A 14390-nucleotide genomic window follows, 5' to 3' on the forward strand; every position below is an offset into this window, starting at 1 on the left:
AAATATAATATAAATGTAAGAATTGATCGTAGCTATGGTATATAACCTAATAATAACGTAAGTATACCCACAATTGATATTATATATTATTTTGATGCAATATTTTTAAATACCATCCGTTTACTACTAGCGAAGGTACTTAATTAAATGGTATTACTGTATAATATTCTCTTGTCTGTTATATTACGAAGGTACAGCACTCTGCTGCAAAAAAATCATATATAGAAAGAAGCTTTTAATGTAAGTACAAAATGCGTTAATAAATAAATGCCTATTGAAATAAGTCAGTAATTCAATAACTCTGCTTCATTTAATTCCTACCAAATAGCTCTGTGAATATATACATAATAAATGTATTCTCATGTGTTTTATTCGTGAATTTTAAATTGATGTATTATTGTAAATATGAATTTGAATAAGTGCGTAATAAATATTTACATTTCAAGAATTTTATCGACATTTGTCATTATAGCAAATAACACTCAGGCTTGTCTATTTGTTTACAATTATTTCTGCCTATCCTGTAAGAGCCCTCACGTGATAATACAGATGCATTTATTTAGTATTGCTTTTACTATTTGTGTGTGCTTTTATCATAATATAAATACTATATACTAAGGTACAAAGGTTCATTTTTGAAGACGGTCGTCGGTAGTTTAAATGTGGTAAAAATAAAACATTTATTATACATAATATTACGATATTCACAACAGTGTACCTATTAGTTATGCGTTCACGTCAATTGTTTGTTGCTTGGCGATTATGACGGTATAAAATATCGAAAAGCGACCGCTTACCCGCAGTTCCCGATGTTAAAATCTACAACAACTACATGTCTCGTTTATCCAGTCTCGCCAAGGCCGGGTCTGCGATAAGGTTCAAGGCGCGGATAGCGCCACAATCGGCGCACACGACGGCCAGTACGAATTTTATGGAAGTTTGCGTTACTCATTATCGGCATAAAAAACGATAATCCGCGTTTGTGCAGGCGCCAGTGCGTCCGCGTGCTCCTGCCCGTCGCACCTATGTGGTTATAGTTTGAAACGAATCGATCTTTACGGAACAATGGATTGGCGATGTCACCGTGCCTGGACGCGCAGAGACTGACTTACGTCCGTGCACCCTGGATTGTGTGTCAGTGTCAGTGTAGTGTTTGGGCATGGAGATCTCTCCGCGGTTCAACTTCCCGCCGGAGAGCTACTCAGCTGTTTACACGGGCGACGACAGTGCGACTAGTGCGAATGTGAGTACCGGTGAGTGGCGAGTGGCGTCGTTATCAGCGCGCGGCGTGCGTGTGCGCACCGACAAGGTCGCAACGGCACACATTGGTGCATTCAACTCGTTTGGTTAAACGAATTAATATTTGTACAATCGACCGGCTTCCCTGCTTCGGGTCCCTGTTTACGTGCTCGTAGTATCGTAGTTAGGATTCCACCAACCAAATAGCGATCTCTATTTGGTTGGTGGAGTCCTATTACCTTATCAAATATTAACCTTATTATGAATCTCTTTCTAATATTATCAATTACGATATTGTGTCCGTAAAACCATCGCAGTGAATCTTAATTTTAAACATTGCTTGCAATAGGGCTAATAGTCCTAGTATTAATTTGATACTAACAAATCCCTTCCTCTGTATACTAATATTGTTAAGAGTTAAACTTTCATGTTGGTCATGGGCTGCATACACATGACATGTTATGATCGGTTTTAATACTCTTGTTTGTTTAATTCCATTTTTGGTTAATAATATAATATACCAACATACGACAGATACCTAATATAATAAGTTACACATTTAACTTGCCTACGTAACATGAGATGGTAAATATAATATTTCAACTTTTATCCTTGTCCGTTAGGCAGTATTATGCGTCTAACAATAATATATAACTTAATTCACAAATACCGTAATGATAACTTGTTCGAGTTACGATGTTCAATAAATGTACCTAGGTAATGTATTTAATTCATATGAGCACCGTATGTGCCCACCAGCACCAGGTAGAGTTGGGCACTCGCGTTCCGCTGTCTGTAGTTGCGCCGAGATCATACAAATGTCTTCCAAAATAACGGAGGGACGCGGCTTATGAGGAATACCAGATATTAAAAATGTTATAACCGATTGTATATATCTTGAATGTGTTTCAAACTAAATATGTAAGTGAGGCCGCTCGTTATCCGTTAAAGCACGCACTCTGGCCGCATCTGCTTTGTTCTTTTGTTACGTCAAGGTTAACGCGATATTATTAATAACTTTGTATTCGATAATTTTATCATAAATTTATGTAAACATTCCAATTATTGTAACAACAATCAGGGACTTTGTAATCCTTAAGTTCTGGACACAGTGCCCGAGTCGGAAACTTCTATTAAGAAAAGAAATGTATTATGAAGCTAGTGAAAATCAGCTGCAATTCCAAGGGTGGGTTAAAGAACAGACGTGTAAAAAGAAATCAGTAATTTCCTCTAGATTCAAATTGCTATCAAATCATAGTTATATATTGTAGTTAATAAATAAATTAGCTCGATGTAGCGTGATAACTATAAGTACCCTTCGCTGATTCATATGGCTTTAATCCGGTGAAGCTGTAAACGCATAGGCCTTTACAGCTGACCATAATAGTATCGTCTTTACAACTTCAAAAAGGACTTACAACATAAAAAAAAATTAAGTTCAATGATAGTTTTTAGGAAAATTTATTAACCTAAAGAGTACTGAAATAAAAGGATTGTTACTACACAAATGTATAAATCTTCATCTACTACGGCTATCCGTTTCCTGTTTTCAAGAATAGTGTTTAAATAAAAACTCTTTCGGTATCTTCGGTACCAATTCCCAGAAAATAGGTTTTCGGTGCAGATACTGAAAGTTACTTAGAATCCACCTTTTGATTTCATTAATTAATATCATGAGTAAACCCTGTACTTTTTAAATTAATATACTCTTTGGCTATCTTTTGATATATTGTCAGATATTCACACTTGTAGAACATTTATATATTATAGAGCATAAAAATATCTGAAGCAAAAGCCAAAGTTTTGTATAATACGGGCTGAAAGATTGTTAAATAAATACATAAATATTGTTAGGACCCAATAGCGGTGTCTACTCCCAGATGGGGTAGACCGAGACATTGTCAACTAACTTGAGGTAAACGCAACACTTGCTTTCTGCTACTTAAATTATTATAAAATTTGAATTCGATGTAGTAGGCGAATCTACAACCATCAAAATTTCGGCGTTATCATCATCATCCTCTAAGACATTTATATCTGGTGAGATAGTTTGCTATTCCGGCTATAATAAAATAATAAATGTTCCTTTATGATGTTTCATCTGATAACTCTAACGAAACTCATATTTTTTCACAGCAGGCGGAATCCAATTCCAAATCGGCTATTTGTCACACTTGTGAGACGTCTCCGGTCGGATCGCCGCTGGCCTCAATTACCACTCCACCACCATCACTTTTCAGTTGCTTCCATTGTGCAGTAAGTGTATATTTGTTTTCATATCTAATTACATATATCCAATACTAGTGTTTTTCAATATTTTTGAATATGCGACCCTATGTAATTTGAAATTTTCTATATTCGCTATAAAACGTAGTGTATCTGTCAAACGTACACATTTTTACTTTGATATAAAAAAGATATGCTCAAAGCATTTGGAACAGAGTACAGGAATGGACAGGACGCAATATTCTGTTTATCCTGTTCAACAAATTTATCCTAGTGAGGCGGATGAAGTTGTGGATAAAATGAAGTAAGAAAATAAATCGCTTATTCAGTGTACTTATTTACATGACATTACTACTAATTGCTATGGCTCGTTCCGAGTTTATCTGTGTAGTTTATATTGGTATATTCTAATTTATAAATAAAGTATAAGTTATATACCTAATGTTTTAGTTAAACAGTGTATTTAATTAAATTTAATTAACCTAATGGAAATTAATAGAACTCAATTAGCAATATTTATTATTATTATGATTCCGAGTGGGCATATAGCTAAACTGTTTATTCTAAAATTTAACGAGACAGTATAATATAATAATTTTGATACAAAAAAACTATATAATATAAATTGCTATTTTTTGCATGGAAAGTGGAAAACAACAAAATGCCATTGTAATAAATATGATAACAAAAATTATTTCATATATTACTTGTAAAGATTCCTAATATATTATACATTGTAAAATGTTAATATTACATTTTTTCTATACAGTATATTTTATATTTTTAATGAACTTACAAATGGTAAGTAATTTCATTGTTATTTTACACTTTTCTGATTTCATGCTTGTATAAATTGTTTTTTGTGGAACAATATACAAATTGTTAATATTATCATTTTTTTTATGGATGATAATGGTATGATGCACCCGCCTGCGGTAATGGTTTATGCTGGTAGGGCACCAGTGAAGGATGTTATGATGAGCATGAGGTCAGGTCATTCTTACGTCACAGGTCACGATGGGTTACGTGATAAATTTACCAAGAATTTATCACGATGGTTTCCAGGGGGAACTGCTTGGAGGCCAACATGACATGGTACACTGCTAGCAATGGGGTCATAAGTCCATATTAATAACAATTCCTTTCCCCCCCCCGGTTAACCTTTATTGGTTGTTTGAATATTGATATTATGGATACTGTGAATAATAAATAAAACCTGGGTATATGCACATTGATAATATTGAGTTCGATTGATTAGATACAATCAATAGTGCTTATTGAGTTACGGTGTTTTTAGAACATAGAAATAGATTAGCGTTCGGCTAATCTATTTCTATGTTCGATTATGGGCGAGTTCGTACTCGGATAATTCATTATATAAAATTGGGATTTCGTTGTATAACCAACTGGAATAAACTAATACTTTTAGTGCCTATATATACCTACCACAAAGCATTCGCGAGAACTGTACCCGATGGGGTTAAGCCGTTTTCGTTTTCGTTTCCGAGGACTATGTGTGTAGACATATAGACAAATGTTATAATAATCATTATTCTGTGTTCTATTATGTTAATAGATTCTCCTTATAGTTTTCATCTTCTATGTATAGACGGCGTTTATTATAAGTCTTCTGTATAATAATTAATTTAATAATAATAATATCTAAGGACAATTCCCACAACGCAATTTAATCCAAGGAAAAGAGCTTGTGTTATGGGTACTACACAACTAATCAAATACTTCTTTTTACATATTTTTTTATATTAGCATAAAATAAAAATATTAATTATATAAACAGAAAACACCCAGATCACACTCATGATTTATTAATTTAATCAATTAATAATATATTAGCTTTATCTCTATCACTTTAATTGCTACATTCAGTGGGTCCGTTTAGCATACGAATGATACCATTATCAGTAATATACTTACACCTAACTGAATTTGAATTGTTTTATCTCATTACAGTTTAGAAATGGCATCAGGGTTATTCGGAAAGAGAAACATACAGCAGCAAAAAAGGTAAGTACATAATATGGTTTATTCTATATCGGAAGATACATTGGCCGTTTCAATAAATACAATAGTAAAAAATACCTATTAGATAAAGCCAATTGCACTCTAAATTTGACACATAAGCGTGTCTGGCATTACTTATTCATACTCAAGAATTTAGTGATTATTGAAAAACTAAGATAAAAGGATCACAAAAAATATATGCATGCTTAGTGCATGCATATATTTTTTGTACAGACAGCCCAGTATATAAACGACTACATTTGCCCGCGATTACGTTCGCGTGGCATAACTTGGAATGAATATTAATTTATTTTACAAATAGGTCACATATTGATAAATGCTTTAATAAGTTATTTGCAGTGTTTTAATTTAAATACAAACTTACTCTTATTTCTTTTACCCCCTTAAGAGTTCACTTCTACAAACTTTGAATGTAATGTTTACGTAGGTAGGTATATTTAATCAACAGATACACACTACATACATACAACTAGCTTTAAAAATGACGAAACTTCCATACAATCTTTCATCTCCCCATTCAACTTCTTAGAACCTTTTTTTAATAGTATTGTATTTGTATTAAAAAGTAGCCTATGTGCTTTCTCAGACTCTAGGCTATAAAACTACTGAACCGATATAAACTTGGTACACAGAAAGGTTGGTACCAAAATTTAAATCGGTTCAGTAGTTTTAGAAAGCGTCAGACAGACAGAACTACTTTCGCATTTATAACTTTAGTATTACCACAGATAATATAATTAGTACTATGCAACATATTTAACGAAGGAAGAACGAAATTGTGTCATAGGTACGAGTACAATACGATTAATAAGTCCAATATTCAGTTTCCCTCAGTAATGTAATATACAGTTATTATTCAATTAAAAATTACTTGGGTTCGAGTATATGATTAAATATGTACATATTTACATAGTGTGCGCTAGTTCGAGTTTATCAATACGTAAAGATAATATTTACTGATTGCATAATTTTGTAAAAACAGTTTATTGTGATAATATTTACAGATACTTTATTTCGGCAAGTGGTCGTGCGCCTACCTATTAATGAAACATAATATATGCTCTGTATTTATTAAATGATTTTTCACATCACATCCATTTGGAAAAATACCTAAGTACCTGCGTACGTACTTATACTCTGTAGATTTGGGATTTCCGGACAATTTTCAATATTTGTCAAAATACCTACCTAATTGTATGTCAACTAAACGGTCGATTGTGTAAACATTTTCTGTACCTACCTGCCATCTGTGTATTTTTTGCTAAATATGCTATTTATATTATTATAAGTATTATATACCTGATGTTAAGCGGTAACTGTTGCTTATAGACTCGAACAGCAACACCACGTTATTATGTGGCTACTGCATACCACGCATGACCATTTCTATTTCAGAGGACTAAAATGTCATGTCTCTAATATAATTAATTATATACGTAATATCATTTATTTCGTTGTAAAATTTAATTTTAAATAATTGCTCAATATTTTCTAGCGATTGATATCGCTTAATAATTAACAAATACTTGTTCCGATTTTTTAAATTATTTCACATGTCTAACTTAATTAGTTAATTGTGAATATTCTTTCTACAGGCTTTTAGTTTCATAGGATCCATGTATATATCATAATGAATTTTATGTCTTCTCTGTCCAAAAAAACAAAATCGTGACAACCAAGAAAACTACTTATACATTACAAAATAATTGTCATGGTAATTGTTCCGTTATAAATTGAAAACGAGAAAACAGTGATTTTACGTAGGCACAGGAAAATCACTAAAATATTTCTCAATTAAAAAATCGTTTACCTTTGAGCCCAAATTTCCAAACACAGGTGTCACAGGTTAAGGGGCGTCTTGATATCTTTATTCAGTTGTCATCTTCAGTGAAGTGTTTGCGTACATACGTGTGGGTATTGAATGTAGATTTGTGGTTTTTCACATTTTTTCTTTTCTGTCAACATGGGCAATCCCTCGAATACACTTATAATACCATAAATTCTTATTGAGGTGAGTAATAATATTACATCTTTATTTATATTGCTTTTGTGTTCAAAAATAACTTCTTTATTTGCTAATACTATAGATGTGACAGTTTGTACTGTGTTTAGATATTTTTGTGTCTATTAAACATCTGCCATGTTTAAATTTTTGTTACATTGATAGATTTACATGTTGTTACTTGTTTCATTCACATGTTTTGATCTAATTACGTTTTTTTTTCTACAATAATCCATTACAACTGTTGGGAAGTCCTGACTGGATGGTAAGTAGGTGAGCCATAGGATTATTTTGTTTTTCGAAACAACTTAGTAAGTATACATTGACATATGTAAGTCTTTTTTATTTTGTCTTTACTCATTGTGTTGTATTTTAATGAAAACCAGACATCCGGACGCACAGTTTTCCAATTTTTTTTTACAATTATAAATTAATTATTGTTATATATATGTTATATATTGGTTTTATTAATAGAAATATTCTATTTTTCATAATATCACGGCGAAGGTGCCTACTGAGGTAGACTAACTGCAGTTCAATTCGGATTTTCGTTTTGAACTTTATTTTGTGGAGCCTCACTTACATCCCCTGAGGTGTCCAATGGGCACTTTTCCACAATCAGTCGTTAAGAAATCAGGAGCACATATTTAAATCGTTTTATATTAATATAAATGCTGCCTTCATTATTCTTTTTACCATTTTAAATAATAATTTTATGCCCAATAATTGACAAAATGGGAATGCTCCTATTTATGCGGCAATGATATTAATGGTCCTATTCTAGCTTACACAGGGGACTTACTAGGGGACACATGATTGAATAATTGGACGGAAAACAACGAAATTATTCCGGTCAGGACTTTTGTATATAATTTGTGAATCTGTCCAGCTCGTAACCAGTGGTATTTGTGGATTTGGGAATCGAATTCTTTTTATTAAGTGCATGCAATGAATTCGGGCTTAGCTTTTAGAATGTTTTAACATTATGTGTAATTTAGAAATAAATTGCGATGCATTTATATTTTTCCTATCTATTGACAGGAAAATAAATAATAGACAATATTAATACTATTTTCTTTTATGTGTCCGATACTCAACATACTTCATAAAGAATGACTTACTTACTTCATTATTTTGTTATTATTTAAGTACCTAGTTGTGATGTTTCTATATTCGTAATAGTCGTGTTTTTTTAGTAATACCAAATTCAAGGACACTGTTCCAGTTTAAACAGCACGTAATTACGGAGTACTCTGTGATAGATCTATGATAGATATATACTCTATATCGCTTGGCGCCTACGGATAATAAACTCACCAAGTTGTAAAAAAATCATTTTACAATTCATTGGTTCATCGCGCGAGTCATAGGATAAACATGATTTTATGTCGGTACGGTTCACGGTGTATATTTATTTATAATTATCGAACACTATTATCGAATATAATTCTATACTATCCTTTTTCCATAGGATGAATGTAGTGGTGCCCCTGCCTGCGCTAACGGTATGAGCTGGCGGGACACCAGTGAAGATCATTACTAATGTATCTATAGGCCTCATTGTTACTAAATAAACCTCACTTTATCCTCCACCGGAGCCCCGTATAGTATTAGCGCAAGCGAGTGCACTATTCTATATTTTAATAACTTGAAGAAAATACGATCAACAGTGTTCAAATGATTACAATATCAGTATAAGTTTGTGAATTATAAATACCTATAAAAATATTTATAATTATAGCAATAATACTTTATCATCTTTATCATAATGGAGTGTCAAAGTAGTGACAAAATGTAACTAAATAAATAATAAATAAGCCAATCATTATCCGTAGATAAATTAGTCACACCCACGCAGTGCACATTTTGTGTAATTGGATTTTAGTCCCCAATGATTGGTTACAAGAGTTCGATTTTAATTTTGTTATACTAATTTGCTAGTTCAATAAATTACTAAACAGGATTAGTAGGCAGAGCTGTATCGGGTCACTGGTAGAGAATTCCTTGGATCACTCCCGAGATCGCCGCGTCTGTAGCGAAATAAGTACTAATTTTTCATAGTACCCGGCTGAGTCGATTTTACCACTACCGCAGCACCAGATTTCAGTGTCGTGTGTAAAGGGATTAAGAATACTCAGGAAATCTTCTTCTACTTTTAAACTTTGCATATTAAATTATTCATGCGCAGTTTGTATAAGGGGTTTTAAAAATTATTGTATGTTTTCTACTTTACTGAAAATTCATTTTCATTAATACTATCAATAAATTTCAGCGTTGTAGATATAGGTATTCTTAACAACTAACTAGAGATTTGCTTGAAACTGTACAAAAAATATTTTTACAAATGTATTACACATTTGTAAAAATAGATACCTTAATAGTTTTCTATATTGTATTTTAAGTTGTGTCGTATCGGTCACGTGGAATTTAGATTGAGTAATTTCAATAGTAAGCAGACTTTAAAATTATGTTCGTACTAACATCCGTTTATTCAAAGCAAATTTATTTTTAGACATTGATTACTTACAGACAGTTTCAATTTTACTTAAGCTGACACTTAACATTTTCTATTGTATAATATAGGTACCAAAAGTATCAATATATTATATTTATATACAATATACATATTAATATATCGTAACATCAATATTACAGATTTTTTTTTTCTAATATGCCTGTGAATACCTATGGAATTATTGAAAATTTAAAGATATATATTTAGTCAGCGTTTTCCAAATTAGTGGACGTGATCACCTTGTTTTTCTATTCGGATTTATCTCTTGAGAACGTTTACATTGTTTGTTAGTTCTTCAAGTTATGTGGCTAATCCATATTTTTATAAATATGGATTCTGTGATTGATGGTCTTGCGGTAGCGGTTCTATGTGTTTGGCATTCCAATGTTTGGAGGTTCGATGCTCGTTATTCACATCTGTAGGTATTTGTATTGGTCTGGGTGTTTTCAATGTATATTATTGCATAAGTAGGTACGTACCTAAAAAACAGTATTAAAGTTTATCTGTTGTTTTGCACTTATACTATGTATTTTGGTTAAGTTGAAGTTTAGCTGGCGCTCTGTGGATTGTTCTGGTTTACTATTACATATTTTCAACCGATGTCGATCTCACAAGTGATGATAAAACAAAAAAAATGGTCACAGAGCCCTGAATAGTTATTGCTCTATAAAGCTGGTGGATTATGGTAGACATGCCCCGCCCCTCGGAAAATCAATGATTAAAAAGACAACTTTTTAGTTATCTGGTTTGGGTTATTGGTTTTACAAGGAAAATTCCATAGCCCACCCACCTTACTCAACATGTCAATCCTTTGGGCTACATTGGTAATTTCTTTAAAACCTTGTCGTTCCAACGATCTTTATGTAGTTACTATATTGCAACAAAAGATTCAATTTGATTAAAACGCTTGTAACTATTTCTACATACTTAAAAATACATCCGTTAAAAATGTTTGTAGAAACATTTGGTGACTATAGTATTAGTAAAACTCTTTATACGTATACAAGTAGTTGATTACATATATTGTTATTCATTGTTTATCGAGAAATACAATAGCAACGTCTGGTGATTTAAAAAAATTTCTAATGATTCCTTGGTGTTCATTTGTTTTACTAAACAAATGAAGTCCAAGAATCATTAGAATTTTCAATGGAAACAGGTCGCGTCTGAACGAAGGGGAAATGTTCGTAAACACTTTTCCGCCCGAAATGTTAAGTCACGTGTATTTGGTTACTACTCGAGAAAGTTATTTCGTGTTTTACATTATTGCCGCTTGTTTGAAAAACGTGGTCGGAATATATTACAACTAGCCGTATACTGCTACTTTTCATGCGTAAATTATGATAAAAGTATCCTCATTAAGTATTAGTGTACGTTAGAACGTTACAAATGTATTTTAAGAGTATTCAATAACTCAGTAAATCATCCTCGAAATAGGGTGGGGATTTGTTAGTTTTGAGTGTCAATATTCGATTTGCCGACGATATCGTGGTCGTGGCTGAGACCCTGGAAGACCTTAGCAAAATGCTCGAAGACCTCAGTAGAGTCTCACAAGGAGTAGGTCTTAAAATGAACATGGACAAGACGAAAATTATGTCAAACGTCCATGTCGTACCTGCTCCCGTAACAATCGGAGATTCTCCACTCGAAATTGTCGATCACTACGTATACTTAGGGCAAACTATCCAGCTAGGTAGATCCAATTTCGAGAAAGAGGTCAATCGTCGAATCCAACTCGGATGGGCAGCGTTCGGGAAGCTCCGATATATCTTTTCGTCCAAATTTCCGCAGTGTCTCAAGACGAAGGTTTACGACCAATGTGTGTTGCCAGTGATGACTTACGGAACAGAACTATGGGCCCCATCAACAAGCTCAGAGTCACTCAGAGGGCAATGGAGAGGGCTATGCTCGGAGTTTCTCTGCGTGATCGAATCAGAAATGAGGAGATCCGCAGAAGAACCAGAGTGACCGACATAGCCCGAAGAATTGCGACTTTGAAGTGGCAATGGGCAGGGCACATAGCTCGTAGGACAGATGGCCGTTGGGCAGTAAAGTCCTCGAGTGGCGACCACGGACCGGAAGACGCAGCGTGGGAAGGCCTCCAGCAAGGTGGACCGACGATCTGGTCAAGATCGCGGGAAGGCATTGGATGCGAGCAGCGCAGGACCGATCGTCGTGGAGATCTTTGGGGGAGGCCTATGTCCAGCAGTGGACGTCTTCCGGGCTGCGATGATGATGATGATGATGATGATGAGTGTCAATAGCATCATTGTAGTTTGACACCTTTTCGTGATATATTTGATGGACATTGATATAACAATATCGGGTTTTTGTTGGTTATACTTAAATTCTAAAGTGTGCGGGTGAAACCTCTGTTAATGGCGAGCGGAGCGATCATAGAAACTTACAATAGGCATTATGACAAACCATTCCTCAGAACACAATTCATTGTACTTACATATATTCGATAGAACACGAAAAGCGAAGCGATGTCGTGCCGTGCCAAAATAAGGGGTTCTATATTGGTTGATATTGATATATATCTATATTTTAAATAATTTAACAAATTTTAGGTATTTATTTTTAATACCAGCACTGTTTCTGTTTGTTTGTAATATTTTAAAAATATTTGTTGGGACTTACGACTTAGGTATATGCAGAAATTACCACTCCATACTAATATATATATATTAGAGATAAATGCGAATGTCTGTCTGTCTGTGATCTTAATGACATTTGACGCTAATGTAAATAATAGCATAAGGAGAAATTTATCTCATAACAAAAAAATATGATATCGCTGATATCATTTATTTGACTAATCATATTTTTTACACTTTTACTAAAGGCATATTGTAGCTATCGTGAACAAAAGTAAAAAATAGTTTCATTTACTAATTCAGTTTTAAACATTTGCTTTAGGCTCTGCAGAATAAGTGTTTTTCGCTATTATTGAATTCTCTCAACTCAGTGGGTTTAATATCCAACTAACATGCAGATTACTCGTACATTATATATGCATATTATGCAGTTAGTAATTATTCTTTATGTTGCAAATGGACTCACGTATGTTGACTATTTCGGCTCCGATAAGTAGGCAGGCGGCAGGAGGCAGCGCGGTGTGGCCGTTGCCAGAGGTCAGTATTGACGTCAATGGAGTCACGTGACCGTCTGGTACATACCTATATACTGCGTTGGGTATGGCTTGGCTGCCACCACACCACAGCTCGATCGCACACATGGTGCAATTATTATATTATTTAGAAATACATTTATAACAAAACTCAGATTGATACCAGAATGTTAAATCAAAATTAGGTAGGTACCTACTTACAGAATTTATTATTTATCAAAAATAGCCCTGACTTATACCAATTAGCCAATATATAAGAAACGGATCCTAAATAAGCTATTTTGCATAGAAATATCTGTAAGTATGTATATATAGTCTAATATAATAATGAAACTAATATATAACAATATACAGCTTCATTAGAGGATATTATTGTATACGAATTTATACATGTAAACTGATATTAGTCATAACAATATAAGTATCGACTAACAAGGAAGGACACTCTAACTATTGCAGAAAGAAATATCCAGATTTATCTATTTGAAGTTTGTTTCGGGTATAGTGGGTATATACCCAAGTTAATGTGTAATATTTTGACTCAATAAATAAATATACAATAAAAATAAGAAACTTGGGCTTAAATTTGCCCAACTCAAACTCATTTAAACTTGGTATGTATTATGGTAATTAAGAGTAAATAGAATTCTGAGACTGCAACTGAAAATTTATATTTAACATTTAGGAATTAATTTAATCACTAATAGAAAACACAGAGTCAAAATTTATCGTTTCCTTCTAGCGTATGGTCGGCAACCCTAAATTTCTTCCACTTAATGCCGCTGGACACTGCATAATATTGTGGCTAATTCAATTCTTGGTAGTCAGGTCAACACCCCCACAATATTGACAACAGACAATTAGAATAAATAATACTAATCAAATTTCATGGAGAGAAATAAAGTGAATTAAATCAAAAGCTTACAAAATAAATAACAGAGATTTATTTTTTTATTATTATACTTCACTAACAGGATGAACGGTGAACTCTTACTGTCTGTATTATAATAAAATTATTAGAGGAATTAATATCACTAACAATTGTGAGTTATATATATATATATATATAATATTATTGTGCGATGGTTATGTGCCTGATCAAAGTGACATAGCAACGAACTTTGATATTGTATATTTTCCCACAAGTTTGTTGTAGGAGACGTGTCGCAACATATTGTTACGCTGACATTAAGGGCTCTTATAATGTTGCTCCGTCATGTCAAGTAATTAAA

At 33.2% G+C, this 14390-nt stretch overlaps 1 protein-coding gene across 2 annotated transcripts in view; it reads left to right on the top strand.

Annotated features, from left to right (window-relative positions):
• Nucleotides 1-831: 831 nt before the first annotated feature.
• The window catches only part of LOC131850680 (inositol-trisphosphate 3-kinase homolog), an 88870-nt gene continuing 75311 nt past the window's right edge, over nt 832-14390 (top strand). The window contains exons 1-3 of one of the 2 annotated variants that reach the window (XM_059200985.1): nt 832-1243; nt 3379-3495; nt 5437-5490. In XM_059200985.1, the coding sequence (XP_059056968.1) occupies nt 1160-1243; nt 3379-3495; nt 5437-5490 (255 nt within the window). In that variant the 5' untranslated portion in view covers nt 832-1159. Of the gene's footprint in view, nt 1244-3375; nt 3496-5436; nt 5491-14390 lie in introns of both variants that reach the window. The other variant, XM_059200984.1, reaches the window with a different exon arrangement.

The sequence above is a fragment of the Achroia grisella genome, unplaced genomic scaffold (genome assembly GCF_030625045.1).
Source record: "Achroia grisella isolate CSIRO2021 unplaced genomic scaffold, CSIRO_AGI_Agris_v1 utg779, whole genome shotgun sequence".
In the NCBI taxonomy this organism is placed as follows: Eukaryota; Metazoa; Arthropoda; class Insecta; order Lepidoptera; family Pyralidae; genus Achroia; species Achroia grisella.